This window comes from Podarcis melisellensis (assembly GCF_964234715.1).
Source record: "Podarcis melisellensis genome assembly, chromosome: Z".
NCBI lineage: Eukaryota > Metazoa > Chordata > Lepidosauria > Squamata > Lacertidae > Podarcis > Podarcis melisellensis.
Window position 1 is genome coordinate 32,105,861 of NC_138547.1, and position 13,217 is coordinate 32,119,077.

A 13,217-nucleotide genomic window follows, 5' to 3' on the forward strand; every position below is an offset into this window, starting at 1 on the left:
CGTTGTCTTGCTCAACCCATCCCTGCTCAAAGTCTCTGGAAATGTTTTGGCTCCTTTTCCACAAGCAGCCTTTTTTCCACATTTGTCCTGATAACCAGCGTCCTCTGTTTCTGAGAGGTGGAGCAGGAAGTGTGAACTGGGGTTGAATGAGAATCCTGTTAGTGTCAAGGAAGTCTGGGAATTAGACTTGGTGTTTTCTCAAGATGAGTCTACCAGGGCATAAGAACATGAGAGCAGCCCTGCTGGATCAGGCCATTGGTCCATCTGGCCCAGCAGCCTGTTCTCACTTTGGCCAATGAGATGCCTCTTGGGGAGCCCACAAACAGGACCTGAGTGCAACAGTACTCTCCCCTCCTGCAAGCCATACTGCTGCTGTTGGTGGAGTAGGTTCTGTGGCCATTATGGCTAGTAGCCACTGAGCCTCATCATCCATGAATTTGCATATTATTGTGGTTATTGAAAACTGTAAGAAGCCACCTAGGCCTGCTAGTTTAATTTCTCTTGCTTGATTATGGGGGAATGTAGTGATGAAGCCGGAAAATGGCAGGCTCCTTTTGGCAGCATTTCAGGTGCCAGAAAGGGGTATTTTTACATTTCCTGAAGCTTGGATCACTGAAAAGATAGTGTCTGAACAAAAGTAATGGGGACCATTGCTTTTGGGAGGGATCATACTTCAGTGGTGTGCCATATGCTTTGTATGCAGAGTCTCAAGTTGAAACTCTATGGCACCTCCACCTGAAAAAGGATTGGGCCACAGAGAGCTGCTGCCAGCCAGAGTAGACTTACTTAATTGTGGAGTTGGAAGGGATCATGAGGATCATCTAGTCCAACCCCCTGCAATGCAGGAATCAAAACTGGGGTAGGTCAGAAATTCATTCTGACCTGATAGATGGCAGCTTTTGATTTCCTAACAACTCTCTCCATGAGGCAAAATGCCTGCACACCTGCGAGGTCCGCCCCTTCAGAAGCTGGACTCCCAAGTCCCATCATCTCCAGCTGTTGACCATGGTCAAGATCACAGACCATGTATGGAGCCAAAATTTGACTGTGTGAACCTTGTGTATTGCCTCGGTCAGTCCAACAGTCCCGATGTCTCTCCTGTCTCCTTGCAGTGGAAAGTGCCGTGTGCCAGCATGGTGTGACCGAATCCTCTGGAGAGGAGGCAGCGTGAATCAGCTCAGCTACCGAAGCCACATGGAATTGAAAACAAGTGACCACAAGCCTGTCAGCTCCCTCTTCCTCATAGGGGTAACACCTGCCTTGGCCAGGGCTATCGTCTATTAAGGTTTTTTAGTTGCCTGCTATGTGGGACCTCCTTAGATATGGGCAGGCCCTGACCACAGAGCTCCTCCTTGACAAATGACTTCCGGTGCAAGGAGTGGGCAGGTCTTGGCTCTGTTAAATCCCTGTGCTTCCATTCTCTACTGTTCTGAGTACACGCTGCTCCTGCAGGCATGGCAGACCACATGGACTGAACTGTGCACCTTAACAGTTGGCTCCATTCTTGCAATGGAGCTTCTGTGGTCCTTGGCTTGGAGCATTTGGCTTCTGCCCATTGGGTCTGGAAGTCACAGCTGCTGCCTCCCTGGGCAAGTTCTCAGAGTTACTTGCCTCTTTCAGGGCTGGGAACAGGGTGGTGCATCAGGCATTTCTTCACCCTTTCTTTGAGTCAACAGCCCCAACAATTGTGTTCTGTTTCCCCACCCCCACCCTTATAGGTGAAGGTTGTGGATGACCGACGGTACCGGAAAGTGTTTGAGGATATTGTTCGGTTGATGGACAGGATGGAGAACGAATTCCTTCCCTCGCTGGAGCTCAGCAGGAGGGAGGTAAAGACGAATAAGATCCTCTCCAACCCCTTAAAGAGGGTTTGCTGCAAAAAGACCAGGGGAAAAAGAAGCCTGCTTTCTACCATGCCAGGCCCTTGGCCCATCTAGCTCAGTCTTGTTTACACTGTCTGGGAGCGGTTCTCCAGGATTTCCGGGGGATCTCTCCCAGCCCTAGCTGGGACCTTTGCATGCAAAGCAGATGCCCTTCCACTGAGCTGCAGCCTCTTCCTGTTCCTCGCAGGCAAATACTCCAGGGGTAGCCAGTGTGCTGCCCTCCAGATGTTGGACTACAACTCCCATCATTCCCAAGCCAACATGGCCTGTGGCGATGGGAAGTTGCAAGTGCAGCAATATCTGGAGAGCCCCAGGTGGACACTCTAGAGCAGACGTAGCCACTGTGAGGTGGCATTTGGACCTGTTGCATGTGCAGTCCCTTAAATGAGAACCCGGGGCCAAGGACAAACTTCTCCCTGGAGCACGTTTCCTTGCCGTCTGCTGAAGGCAAGCACTCTCTTTCCTTCCCCCCCTCCCCCCCACATTTTGCTCTGCAGTTTTCGTTTGAGAATGTGAAGTTCCGGCAGCTGCAGAAGGAGAAGTTCCAGATCACAAACAACGGGCAGGTCACCCTCCATTTCTCCTTCATCCCCAAACTCAATGACAGCCAGTATTGTAAGCCATGGCTTCGCGCTGAGCCCTACGAGGGATACTTGGAGCCCAGTGAGTCTCTCTCTGGAATCATAGAATTGTAGAGTTGGAAAGCAACCCCAAGGGTCATCTAGGGAAGGCCTTTCTTTCCTTTTCATCCCCCCTTTTCTCCTCCTCTTCCCAACCCTCCTCCATCAAACCTTGGGAGTTTTGTAGAGCAGGGGAGGCTTAACATTTGTGGGCTACATTGCCCCATGCTCAAGCCTCCAAGGGCCACACGTCAAAGCAGGCGAGCCCAAAGTGTGAAAGTGGGTGTGACCAGCTTTAAACAAACGCACACACACACACAAATGAATTCAAGCAAAAAAATGCTGGAGGGTCCCAAAAAACCTTTTGGCATCGCAGGGAACCAGTGTGAGCAGTCCGTCAAAAAATTACTTTTAAAAAAAGCATTGCGTATTTCTACATTGTGGAGGCACAAAAGTATCTTGGGGAGCATACAGAACTAGCCAAACTTTTAAAAACTCGGTGAAATGTAAACTAAAAAAGAAAGTTACATTGGGGGCACAAAAATCCTTTAGGAGGCAAATAAATGCTTTCCCTTTTTATATTCTTTTGTTAGGATCACTTTCTCTTACCCCCCAGTACCCTGTCCCCATATTCTGTGCAGCTGCTGCTTTGGAGGAAGAGAGGAAAGTGGGGTGGGGGTGGGAATTGAGTAGCTTCTGTTCCTAATTCTTAGAAGTTAAGGTTTCCCACATAAACCTGTGAGAACAGGATGCTGTTCTAGATGGGCCATCGGCCTGATCCAGCAGGCTCATCTTGTGTCCTTCTGTTAAATTATTCACTATCTTAACATCTAATTTACAAACAAACAAACAAACAACCCTGGCAGATTGCATCTACCTGACCTCTTCCCATTTTAGATGAGACGCTGGACATTTCCCTGGATGTGTACGTCAGCAAGGACTCTGTGACGCTTCTCAATTCAGGAGAGGATAAGATTGAGGATATCCTTGTCCTTCACCTTGACCGTGGCAAGGACTATTTCCTCACCATCAGTGGGAGCTACCTACCAAGCTGCTTCGGGACCTCCTTGGAAGCTTTGTGCCGGATGAGGCAGCCAATTCGCGAAGTCCCCGTCACCAAACTTATTGATCTGGTAGGGAAAGGGGTTGATTTACCGGGCAGGTTCATTTGCTAAAAATTCTTACCTTCCCACTCTGCTTGCCTGCTTGAAAAACAGCTGCTCTTCCACTCAGAAATGTGTGCGGTGGGGGTCCTTCGCTTCATTAATGTAGCTGGTCACTCGCTTCCTGTGTGCTGTTCATGTTTGCTGTTGACTGAGTCGTCCCACATGCCCTTTCGCAGGGCCACTAAACCGTGTGCATTTCCCTGCCATCTGCCCAGCGATGTTCAGCGAATCAGGTGTTTCTTTCTCTTCTCAGGGCTTGTGCCATTAACATACTTTGTTGTCTTTTTTCCACTTTTCTTTTGCTCATGCCTTCCTCCTCTGATCTCAGGGAGAAGACAGCTTCCTAGAAAAGGTAACAGTTGGTTTGATATCTCTCTAGATGTTCTTGTAGCAGGCTCAAATCAGGTACAGGCAACTCCCCATTTAAACGGGGGTTGTGTTCTGAGGTACCGTGTGTTTAAATGAAATTGCATATATTGGGGGCTGCATTGGAAAAGCCTGCAAACACCCTCTAAACTTCCGGAAACCCCTTTTAAAGGCCTTTTAAAAACCAGCAGCGCTTGCCAGACTCCCTGCAAAACTCCTTGCTCAAACTCCAGCTCTCCACAGGCCTCAAAGGTCAGTGCAAAGGCTCCTGGGAGGGAGTCTAGATGCTGTTTCCATGCCGCTTTGCCGCTTTTGTGCTCTTTGGGGGGACATTTTTGCCCCTTCAAGTTCCACTTCCAGGTTTGCAGCACTGTGCATGTGCCTCGAAGGCACGTAAATGGAGTTGCCCTTGTCAACGATCAGCAGCTGCTCCATGCAGTGGCAGCTGGTCCCTTAGGGCAAACCAGGCGCTACCCCACCAACCTCACTTTCCTCTCAGGCAACCCTCACCTGCCTGCCTTCTGACTCAAATCCAGTCCAGGTGGTGGCTCTAGGTATCTGCTTCCTTCTCTTCCCTAGTCTCAGTGTGGCCCTTGTATAACTCAGCAGAGGAGAACGGAGACAAAACCAGAATTTGCCATCACTGCTTGTAACTGATTTTGCTCTGCTTGACTCTGGGTCCACTTGCGATGGGCAGCATGGGAGGCAGAAAGCCCAGTCTCATTATGCAAGCACCAGCCCCCCTCTGGCCAGTTTTCTCCTTGTCTCTGTGCTCAGCAACTGCTGCACAGGCTATGCCACTGGCTTACTCTTACCACCTGAGCACTTGCATTTGGGAAGCAGTAGTGGCTGCTTTGGGGTGGCTCAGGGAAATGTCACTCCTCTCGAAATCAGATATACTCCTCTCGAAATCAGATACACTATTATCATAGCCACTTTGGAGACAGTGGTGACTGCCAATTTGGACAGCTGTAGACATTTAGAATCATGGAGGATATGTTTATCAGTGGCTACCGGTCAGGGCTATTTATTGCCACTATTATCATAAACCACATGCTTTTGATTACCAGTTTCTGGGGAACATGATGGACAGAGTGTTATTGTCCCTGTTTCCCTATGGACTTCCCAAGGGCATGTGGTTGGCCACTGTGGGAACAAAATGCTGATCTAACCCAGCAAGGCTCCTGTGTTCTTCAGCATGTATCTGCTACTCTTGCACTAAGACTCTGATACAGTATGTGTCATTACCCACACCAATACACACACTCTAGAGATGGGGGCGGGGAGTATTGGCAGGGGCGGGCGGGGGATGAACTGGGTTCTAATTAACAGCTTCCCTGGGGATGAAAGGAAGTGGAGTTGGGATCAAATTCTCCATCCTTGCCAACTCCTTTTAGGGATGGGCTGCTTGCCATTGCTGTGCTCCTAAAGCTCTCTTGCAGCCCCCCCCCCCCACACACACACTCTCTTTCTCTTTCTTTTGAATGTGGTAGCTTGAATTTTATTATTACGGTCACAGACCAGTGGAAAATCATAAAACACAACAGGAATACATTGAATTGCAATTGGGTATAACAGAGACAATACAGATATAGCGGCAGTTAAAAATATACATTAAATCTTGATCACTAAAATATTAACTAAAATTGTCATTTAAAACCTTGATCATTTTGGTAGTACAGCTTGTTCCCTAGGTTTTATGGCAGTCGCACAGAACTTGGCCACCCTTAGCGTGATCTCTCGATCCTTGCGGTAGCTTGAGATAAAACTAACCACCCTGAACATCTCTGGAAAGGAAGGAGGCAGGAGGTATTTTTCAGCAGCTGCTGTGTGCTGCATTGCCCATACAAAGTAGTGAGCTCAGCCTCCAGCTGTTGCTCAGTCTCCACCACTGCCTCCGCAACGTGCTCTAGATAAGGGGTGGTGAACATGTGACCCCATCGTCTCATTATGTTGGCTGGGGCTGCAGCCCATCAACCTATGAAGGCCCGTCCATGTTCTGCTGCTGTTTTTGTTACTTATTTCCTGCCCTTCACCCTAAGGTCCCAGGAACAGGTTACAAAAATTAAAATAAGATGTTAGCCAAAACCGCATGTCCACAGCTGCATATTTACTAAGCTTCTGGGTGAGCTGCACATCCGGAGTGGGAAGATTACTAGCTGCATATTATTAATAGGGGGAGGGGGAGCTTGGATTTGGGGTGCGAGCAGTTAGTTTTTTGTTTTCCCACTTGAGATGCTTGCCGTGGCTAGGGCCGGGTGATATGTCAATATATATATATTTTCAAATCGGCTTGAAGTCTAGATAGTCATACTGGTTTCATAATTTCTGACCTGGCGATATATTGCGAATCATGATATGTGTGTGTGTGCTATGCAGAAAACACAATGTGGGGGGAAACTGTGAAGCCAGACAATACTTCTCTCGATTCCTGCAGCCCCTGTTAACTCTGCTGGCTCTGCTTTCCCCTGCCCTCCTGCAGGGGGCAGCAAATCACCAAGAGAGCAGGCGCCAGCAAGAATCACAATTCGGGGGAAACCCTGAAGCCTGCAGGGGGCAGCAAATCACCAAGAGAGCAGGCGCCAGCAAAAATCACAAAACCGTGAAGCCAGCCAATGACTCTACATAGATCCATCCTTATTTCAGGCATCCTGATACAGTGGTATATTGCAATATTTAGCTAGTGATATATTACAACGTTGAAAGCCAGCTATCGCCCAGCCCTAGTTGTGGCCTTAGAGGGCAAGACTTGTCCACCCAGCTGGAACAAGGAAAGAATGCATACAGGCACACATTCTGTCAGGCTCTCATGCCAGTCCCCCTTGTCATTGGACCTCCAGGAGAAGCAGTTTCTGGATATAGTACCCCAGGATGGTGATGACTCCACTGAGCGGCCTTTGCACATACCCAAGGAGATATGGCTCTTGGTGGACCACCTCTTCAAGAATGCCTGCCACCAGGTGAGCTGAGGGGGACTGTACCAGGGTGTTGGCTGGAACCAGTACCAGTTTTGGGGTGTGCAGGTCCCAAACGTCACAATTTATTTATATCTTAGCTACCAACTCACTCTTACAAACTACTGCTGTGAGTATAGTGGCACCTTGGTGGAGCGGCAGCGGGTGCGACATCCAGCATACGGTCTTCCTTAGAGCGGCTCAGAAGAACCCAAGTGTTCACAACCATTGTCTGTCTATCCCTAGTAAAGCGGCCCTCTGAGACTCGCCACTAGAAGAAGCAGGGAATGATTTCACTCTCCCCATTGCCCAAAATCATGAGAAGGGAAGTAGGAATGCTACTGTGGAAATCAGGCGGGATAAAATTCTCAGGCCTTGTGCAAGTTCTCTTGGTGATGGGAGAGCCAGTGTGGTTAAGAGCGGTAGTCTCGTAACCCCGGGAACCGGGTTCGTGTCTCCGTTCCTCCACATGCAGCTGCTGGGTGACCTTGGGCTAGTCTTTGAAGTCTCTCAGCCCCAATTACCTCACAGAGTGTTTGTTGTGGGGGAGGAAGGGAAAGGAGAATGTTTGTCGCTTTGAGACTCCTTCGGGTAGTGATAGAGCTGGATATCAAACCCAAACACTTCTTCTTCTCTCCATTGTTGCATTCCTTGACTTCACATTGTGCACCTCAGGGCTGGATTGTTCTTCATGCTATCCAGGATGTACCCCATCCTTTCCTAATGCATGTGTGATACTCTACTTCTGTCTGGCAGGAGGACCTCTTCCAGACCCCGGGCATGCAGGATGAGCTGCAAGAGATAATTGAGTGTCTGGACACCAGCATTCCCGAAACGATCCGTATCCTTGTTTAGCTCTTGGCTGGAGTGGACCTCACTTTTATATATAGTGGTACCTCGGGTTAAGTACTTAATTTGTTCCTGGAGGGCCGTTCTTAACCTGAAATTGTTCTTTACCTGAAGCACCACTTTAGCTAATGGGGCCTCCTGCTGCTGCCGCGTTGCTGGAGTACGATTTCTGTTCTCATCCTGAAGCAAAGTTCTTAACGTGAAGCACTCTTTCTGGGTTAGCAAAGTCTGTTACCTGAAGCGTCTGTAACCCAAGGTACCACCGTAAAAACAATCAAAATGGAATGCCCACAGTAAAGTCCAGTCATGCATCCAAACAGCTTAACTGCTTTAACCCCCATTTGAAAACATCAGCCTGGCTAGATAGAGCAGAGGTGGGGAATTTTGACAGGCCTGCAGGCCCCACATCTAGCATCATACATGGTATCAGGTGTGGAGACAGATAAAGACATGGCTGCAAAGGAGCTTCAAGGGGGCGTTCAATTGTTCTTTGGCAAGCAGGGTTTGTTGACCACACTTTTGAAGTTGACCACTATTATTTGCTGTTTGGATTGAAACCATGCCTGCAGATGGACATTTCCTCTGCAGATCAGCTTTGCAGGCAGCTTCGTCAAGAGGGGAGGTGTGGGAAAATTACAGTGGGAGGGCTTAGTTGGTAGAGCGTGTCACTCTTAATCTCAGGGCTGTGGGTTCAAGTTCCACCTTGTGCAAAAAGGGGGAACTTGCAAGGTGGGCCCAGATGTATAAGGACAAAGCTTCTTGTTTTGGACCAGCCTGGGAAGGAGGCTGGGTGCAGGTAACAGGACAGAACACTTTCCTTGACAGGCTCTCAATAGCTGGCAGTAACCACTCGGTGGCCGAAGCTCTGCTCATCTTCCTGGAGGCACTGCCAGAACCAGTCATTTGCTATGAACTGTATCAGCGCTGCCTTGAGTGCTCACATGACAGCCGCCTCTGTCGCCAGGTAGGCCCCAGAGCCCCTTCTCTTCCTGGCTGGTCTGCATTGTGTACAGAAGCGTAGAATCAGAAGGGATTTCAAAGGCCATCTAGTCCAAATGCCGCAGCAAGTAACAGGGAATCCACTAAAGTATCCCCGAAAGCCAGTAAACCGGCACACTGGCAGGAGGGCTAGTCTGGTCTGGGAAGCCTTGTTAACTGCAGAGGCTGCTGAGTGTTGACAGTGGATGCTCTTGGATTAACATGGTAGCACAGGGGTTGATGTCTCCTTTAATAACCATCCCTCTCGGTTGTGGGGGGTGCACACATGTTGCCCTTTTGCTTTCTGACAAGTTGTTGTAACAATAACCCACCTGTTTCAGTGAACCTCGCTTGAATTTCCAACACAGGAAGCGGCCATATACCACTGGGCCGTCTAGCTCAGTATTGTCTAAATTGACAATAATAATAATAATGATAATAAATTTTATTTATACCCCGCCCTCCCCAGCCAAGGCTGGGCTCAGGGCGGCCAACAACCAATAATAAAAACGAGTTGAATGAATACAACTTAAAAACAAGATTAAAATACAACATTAAAGCAATTAAAATGCGGCCTCATCACAGGAGGAGAAAAGAGAGAGGGGGAGGGAATCAAACTGGCTCCAGGCCAAAGGCCAGGCGGAACAACTCTGTCTTACAGGCCCTGCAGAAAGAAATCAGATCCTTCAGGGCCCTGGTCTCATGAGGCAGAGCGTTCCACCAGGCCGGAGCCAGAGTTGAAAAGGCCCTGGCTCTGGTTGAGGCTAATCTGACTTCCTTAGGTCCGGGACCTTTAGGCAGTGGCTCTAAGCAGTGGCTCTCCAGGATTTCAGACAAGGGATGTTTCCTACCCTACCTGGAGATGCTAGGGGTAGAACCTGAGACTTTCTGCATGAAAAGCAGGTGGTTTACCGAAGAGCTACGGCCCTTCCTCCAAGATATCTCAGTTGGTAGAGCATGAGACTCTTAATCTCAGCATCATGTGTTCGAGCCCCACGTTAGGCATTGCAGTGGGGGGGTCGATTAGTTAACCCTCATGGTCCCTTCCGACTCTACAATTGTATTATTCCCCAAAGTTCCCAGCAGAGTTCTAGTCCAGTTACCATTTTTTTAAAAATCCTTTTTTTAAAAAAATGCCAGGTCTAAACCTGCAAACATAAAAAGTACACTGTGCTAGTGATCCATGCCCCTCCTCCACCCAAAGCTCTGCATGGAAGCTCCGAGCTGACTTCCCCTGTCTTGCAGGTGATCTGCCAGTTGCCACGGTCGCACCGGAACGTCTTCCGCTATGTGATGGCCTTCCTGCGGGAGCTGCTGAAATACTCCGAGAGCAACAACGTCAGTGCCAATATGCTAGGTAAGGCCTGCCTGTCCTGGATGGGAGCTGGTCTTCCTCCTGCTTCCGCCTCCTCTCACAATAATGTTTTCGCTTCCCTGCAGCCACCCTCTTCGCCAGCCTCCTGCTACGGCCTCCGCCCAACGTTCTGTCGAAGCAGAGCCCACAGGAGCGGCAGCGTGCCATCGGCTTCCTCCTGGGCTTCCTGCTGGGGGCGGATGACTACTAAAGGTGCCAAGCGTTGGCTCCACGCCAGCCGTGAGGCAGCCTGGAGATGAAAGTGGGAGGGAAGAGGCAAGGCTCAGCCTCTGTTCTCTGGTGCCATGGAGGTGAATCAATATCCTGCCCTTCCCATTGTGCCATCTTGCCATGTGCCAGCTCCCTTCCCTGTGCTTCTCCCTTTCCACTTTTTCCTCTTGACTCCTGACACAGTTGAACACTTGGTTTTCCACATGGTTCCAGGGCATTGGCAGGTTAAGGGTGCTTTGGGAGGGACCTTGTTGGAGGACAGTCATTCCCCTGCCCATCCTACCACCACTGCTGCTCTCAGTCCCTGTGCAGTATTCCACTCCCTCCCCTTCTGCTGCAGCTGAGCATGTGATACTCTTGGTGGGTACAAGGCATAAGGATTCCTAGCCTGTCCTGGAGTTGCAGGGCATCTTTCTCTGTCCTCGTCCCCCCAGCGTTGATGCTGGTCGAGAAGGGGCAGGGCACCCACTGTGGCCCACATACTACTTAGCCTGCTCTGTGTAGTTCAGATATCTGTCCCCATTCTGCCAAGTAGAGTGTGTGACGCATATTCATAGTCCTACCAGTCGTCCCGTCCCCCAGTTCTAGGGTGTTAATTCTTCATGAAACACTAAGCACTGCCTAAAGGGATCAGGGAGGAGGAGAGGGCGCAGGCTGGGCAGCAGGAGGGGAGCTGAGGCAGTGGGTACAGCTGGGTTGGGTTGGGCTCCCCACCCGACCCAAGTTCTGCAACTTTGTCTTTTTGGTTTTCTGTCCTGGATACCTGTACTTCGTGCACACTCTCTCTTTTTTAAATTGTATAATTTATTGGAAAACTGTTGTTTCAAAATAAAATATCCATTGTGCAAAGATTCTTCTGGTGTTTGGAGGGGAGCTACACTTGCCTTTGCTGGTTTCTCCACTGCTCTGAAGCTCAGCCAGACCTTCCAAATGTAGCCTTCCTGGGCTCTTGCAGCACACATGAGAGAGAGGCTGTGGGAAGGGGGTGCTGCATGGGGCATCAGGACGTGCAGGTACCATGGAATCTGATTTAGCTTGAGAACAACTTTTTAACAAACAAACAAAACATATATATATTATATAAAGACGACTCTGCTTGCAGCTTGCAAGTTTCAGCCTACCAGCAGCAGCAGCAGCTGGCTTTGACTTATTGCATAGACTCTTGAGGGGAGGTCTGCCCTCCCCTCTCCCCATTAACCTTTGTCTCCAGGGCTCAGTGGTAGAAGGGAGAGCAGAGGAAGGAAAAGAACTGGGCTTGGCTTAATTGGGGGGGGGGGGTATGAGAGCATATGTGCACCTGGTGCTAAAGGATAAGGCTGCAGAACTGAGCAGGGCACATTTAAGAGCAGGAGGAGCTGCTCCCGCCACCACCAACAGCATCAGCTGTTCTTCTCAAGGGAGTCCAAAAAATGGCCAAAGGAGACTGGAGCTGTCAGTGCAGGTATGGAGACTGCAGAGTCTGGATAGGAGATCTTTTATTATTTATTTTCGTTTGAAGCAGAGTGGGGTGGAGACTAGATGGATCACTTTGAGGGGAAGCAGGTGGAGAGCAGTGGAACAGGATTGGGAACTTCCCCCTTCCCCACTGATATAATCCAACTGGGCACCCTAGGAATTGGCAGGGCCAACCTGCGCATGAGGCGTTGCAAGGCCATTGCCTCAAGCGGCAGAACCAGGTCCATAGAGCACCAGGCTTGCAGCCATGTCACTATTGTGACCACCATGACCACGGTCATGCCTTTGTGAGTGTTTCACCAACACAACCTGCTCCTCTCCAGCCTCCTTTCCTGAAGGGGAAGCCAAGGACTGGAGGAGGAAACAGGGGCTCGGGGCTCAGGGTGTTTCAGCCTCAAGCAAAAACATCCGGGGCTGGTCCTGGGAGTGGACATTAGAAATTGCTTTTGATATGGAAAAGAGTGGAATGAAGGAAAGTGGGGGGAGGGTAGTGTGTTAAAGCAAAATGAATGAGTTTTCCAAACTAAAAGTGGGATTGAAGCAGAGTTCTATTGATTCACAAAAAGGGCTTCTTCCAGCCCAGTGGAATTTTTGGCGCCCCTCACCCCAGCGTCTTAAAACACAGGAAGAGCTTGGGGAATTAATTTTGTCTGTAAGGTATATGTTTGGAATGGTCTGTCCTTGGTGTGAAAAGAGGATTATTTCAATATTTACTTTGGTGAACTACATCTCCCACAACAACAGCTCTGAAGATGGCACAGATGTTCAGAGCGGGTTGCTGATAATGCCAAGGTCATAAGTTTGATCCCTGTGTAGGCCAACTGCCTTATTCCTGCATTGTAGGGGATTGAACTAGATCAGTGGTTCCCAGTTAGCTAATTACTGAGGACCTCTTATTTTTCAAAAGCCAAGCCACAGACCCCCTACTTTTGAAAATTTTGATAACTCTATGGTAGTTACCTCTGCAAAGCAATTTTTTGAACAAAATGTGGGGTAATAAGCAAAGGATTTTAGGTATACTTAAAAAAAAGCAACCGCCCATAAAATTTATGATATTGCCATGCAAAAATGACAAAAAATTAGTTGGAGGGAGGCAAGGGATAGGGCCACAGACCCCTGATTCGGAATAACTGAACTAGATGGTCTTCTGTGTGCCTTCCAACTCTATAATCGTATGATCCTGTGTCTTAAACACAAATCTTGAGGAATAAAGCTTTTGCTTTATTCTGATTTGCACTTGTGTCCCTACTCCCCACATGTAGAATTGCTATACGTTTGGACTTTCCTGGACATTAAAGCGTTTGCCTCAAGGACACTTGTTTCCAACGGCCAAATCCTGGCAATTCCAGGCGGATGGCAAC

The 13,217-nt window shown here is 49.1% G+C and overlaps 1 protein-coding gene across 1 annotated transcript in view; it reads left to right on the forward strand.

The window, feature by feature from the left end:
• OCRL (OCRL inositol polyphosphate-5-phosphatase) overlaps nt 1–11,250 on the forward strand; it is a 25,428-nt gene extending 14,178 nt beyond the window's left edge. The window contains exons 15-24 of the mRNA XM_081898024.1: nt 1,077–1,248; nt 1,719–1,829; nt 2,381–2,546; nt 3,401–3,636; nt 3,998–4,021; nt 6,876–6,995; nt 7,746–7,830; nt 8,675–8,802; nt 10,062–10,173; nt 10,257–11,250. Of these exons, the coding sequence (XP_081754150.1) occupies nt 1,077–1,248; nt 1,719–1,829; nt 2,381–2,546; nt 3,401–3,636; nt 3,998–4,021; nt 6,876–6,995; nt 7,746–7,830; nt 8,675–8,802; nt 10,062–10,173; nt 10,257–10,381 (1,279 nt within the window). The 3' untranslated portion in view covers nt 10,382–11,250. The remainder of the gene's footprint in view (nt 1–1,076; nt 1,249–1,718; nt 1,830–2,380; nt 2,547–3,400; nt 3,637–3,997; nt 4,022–6,875; nt 6,996–7,745; nt 7,831–8,674; nt 8,803–10,061; nt 10,174–10,256) is intronic.
• The last annotated feature ends 1,967 nt before the right edge of the window (nt 11,251–13,217 follow it).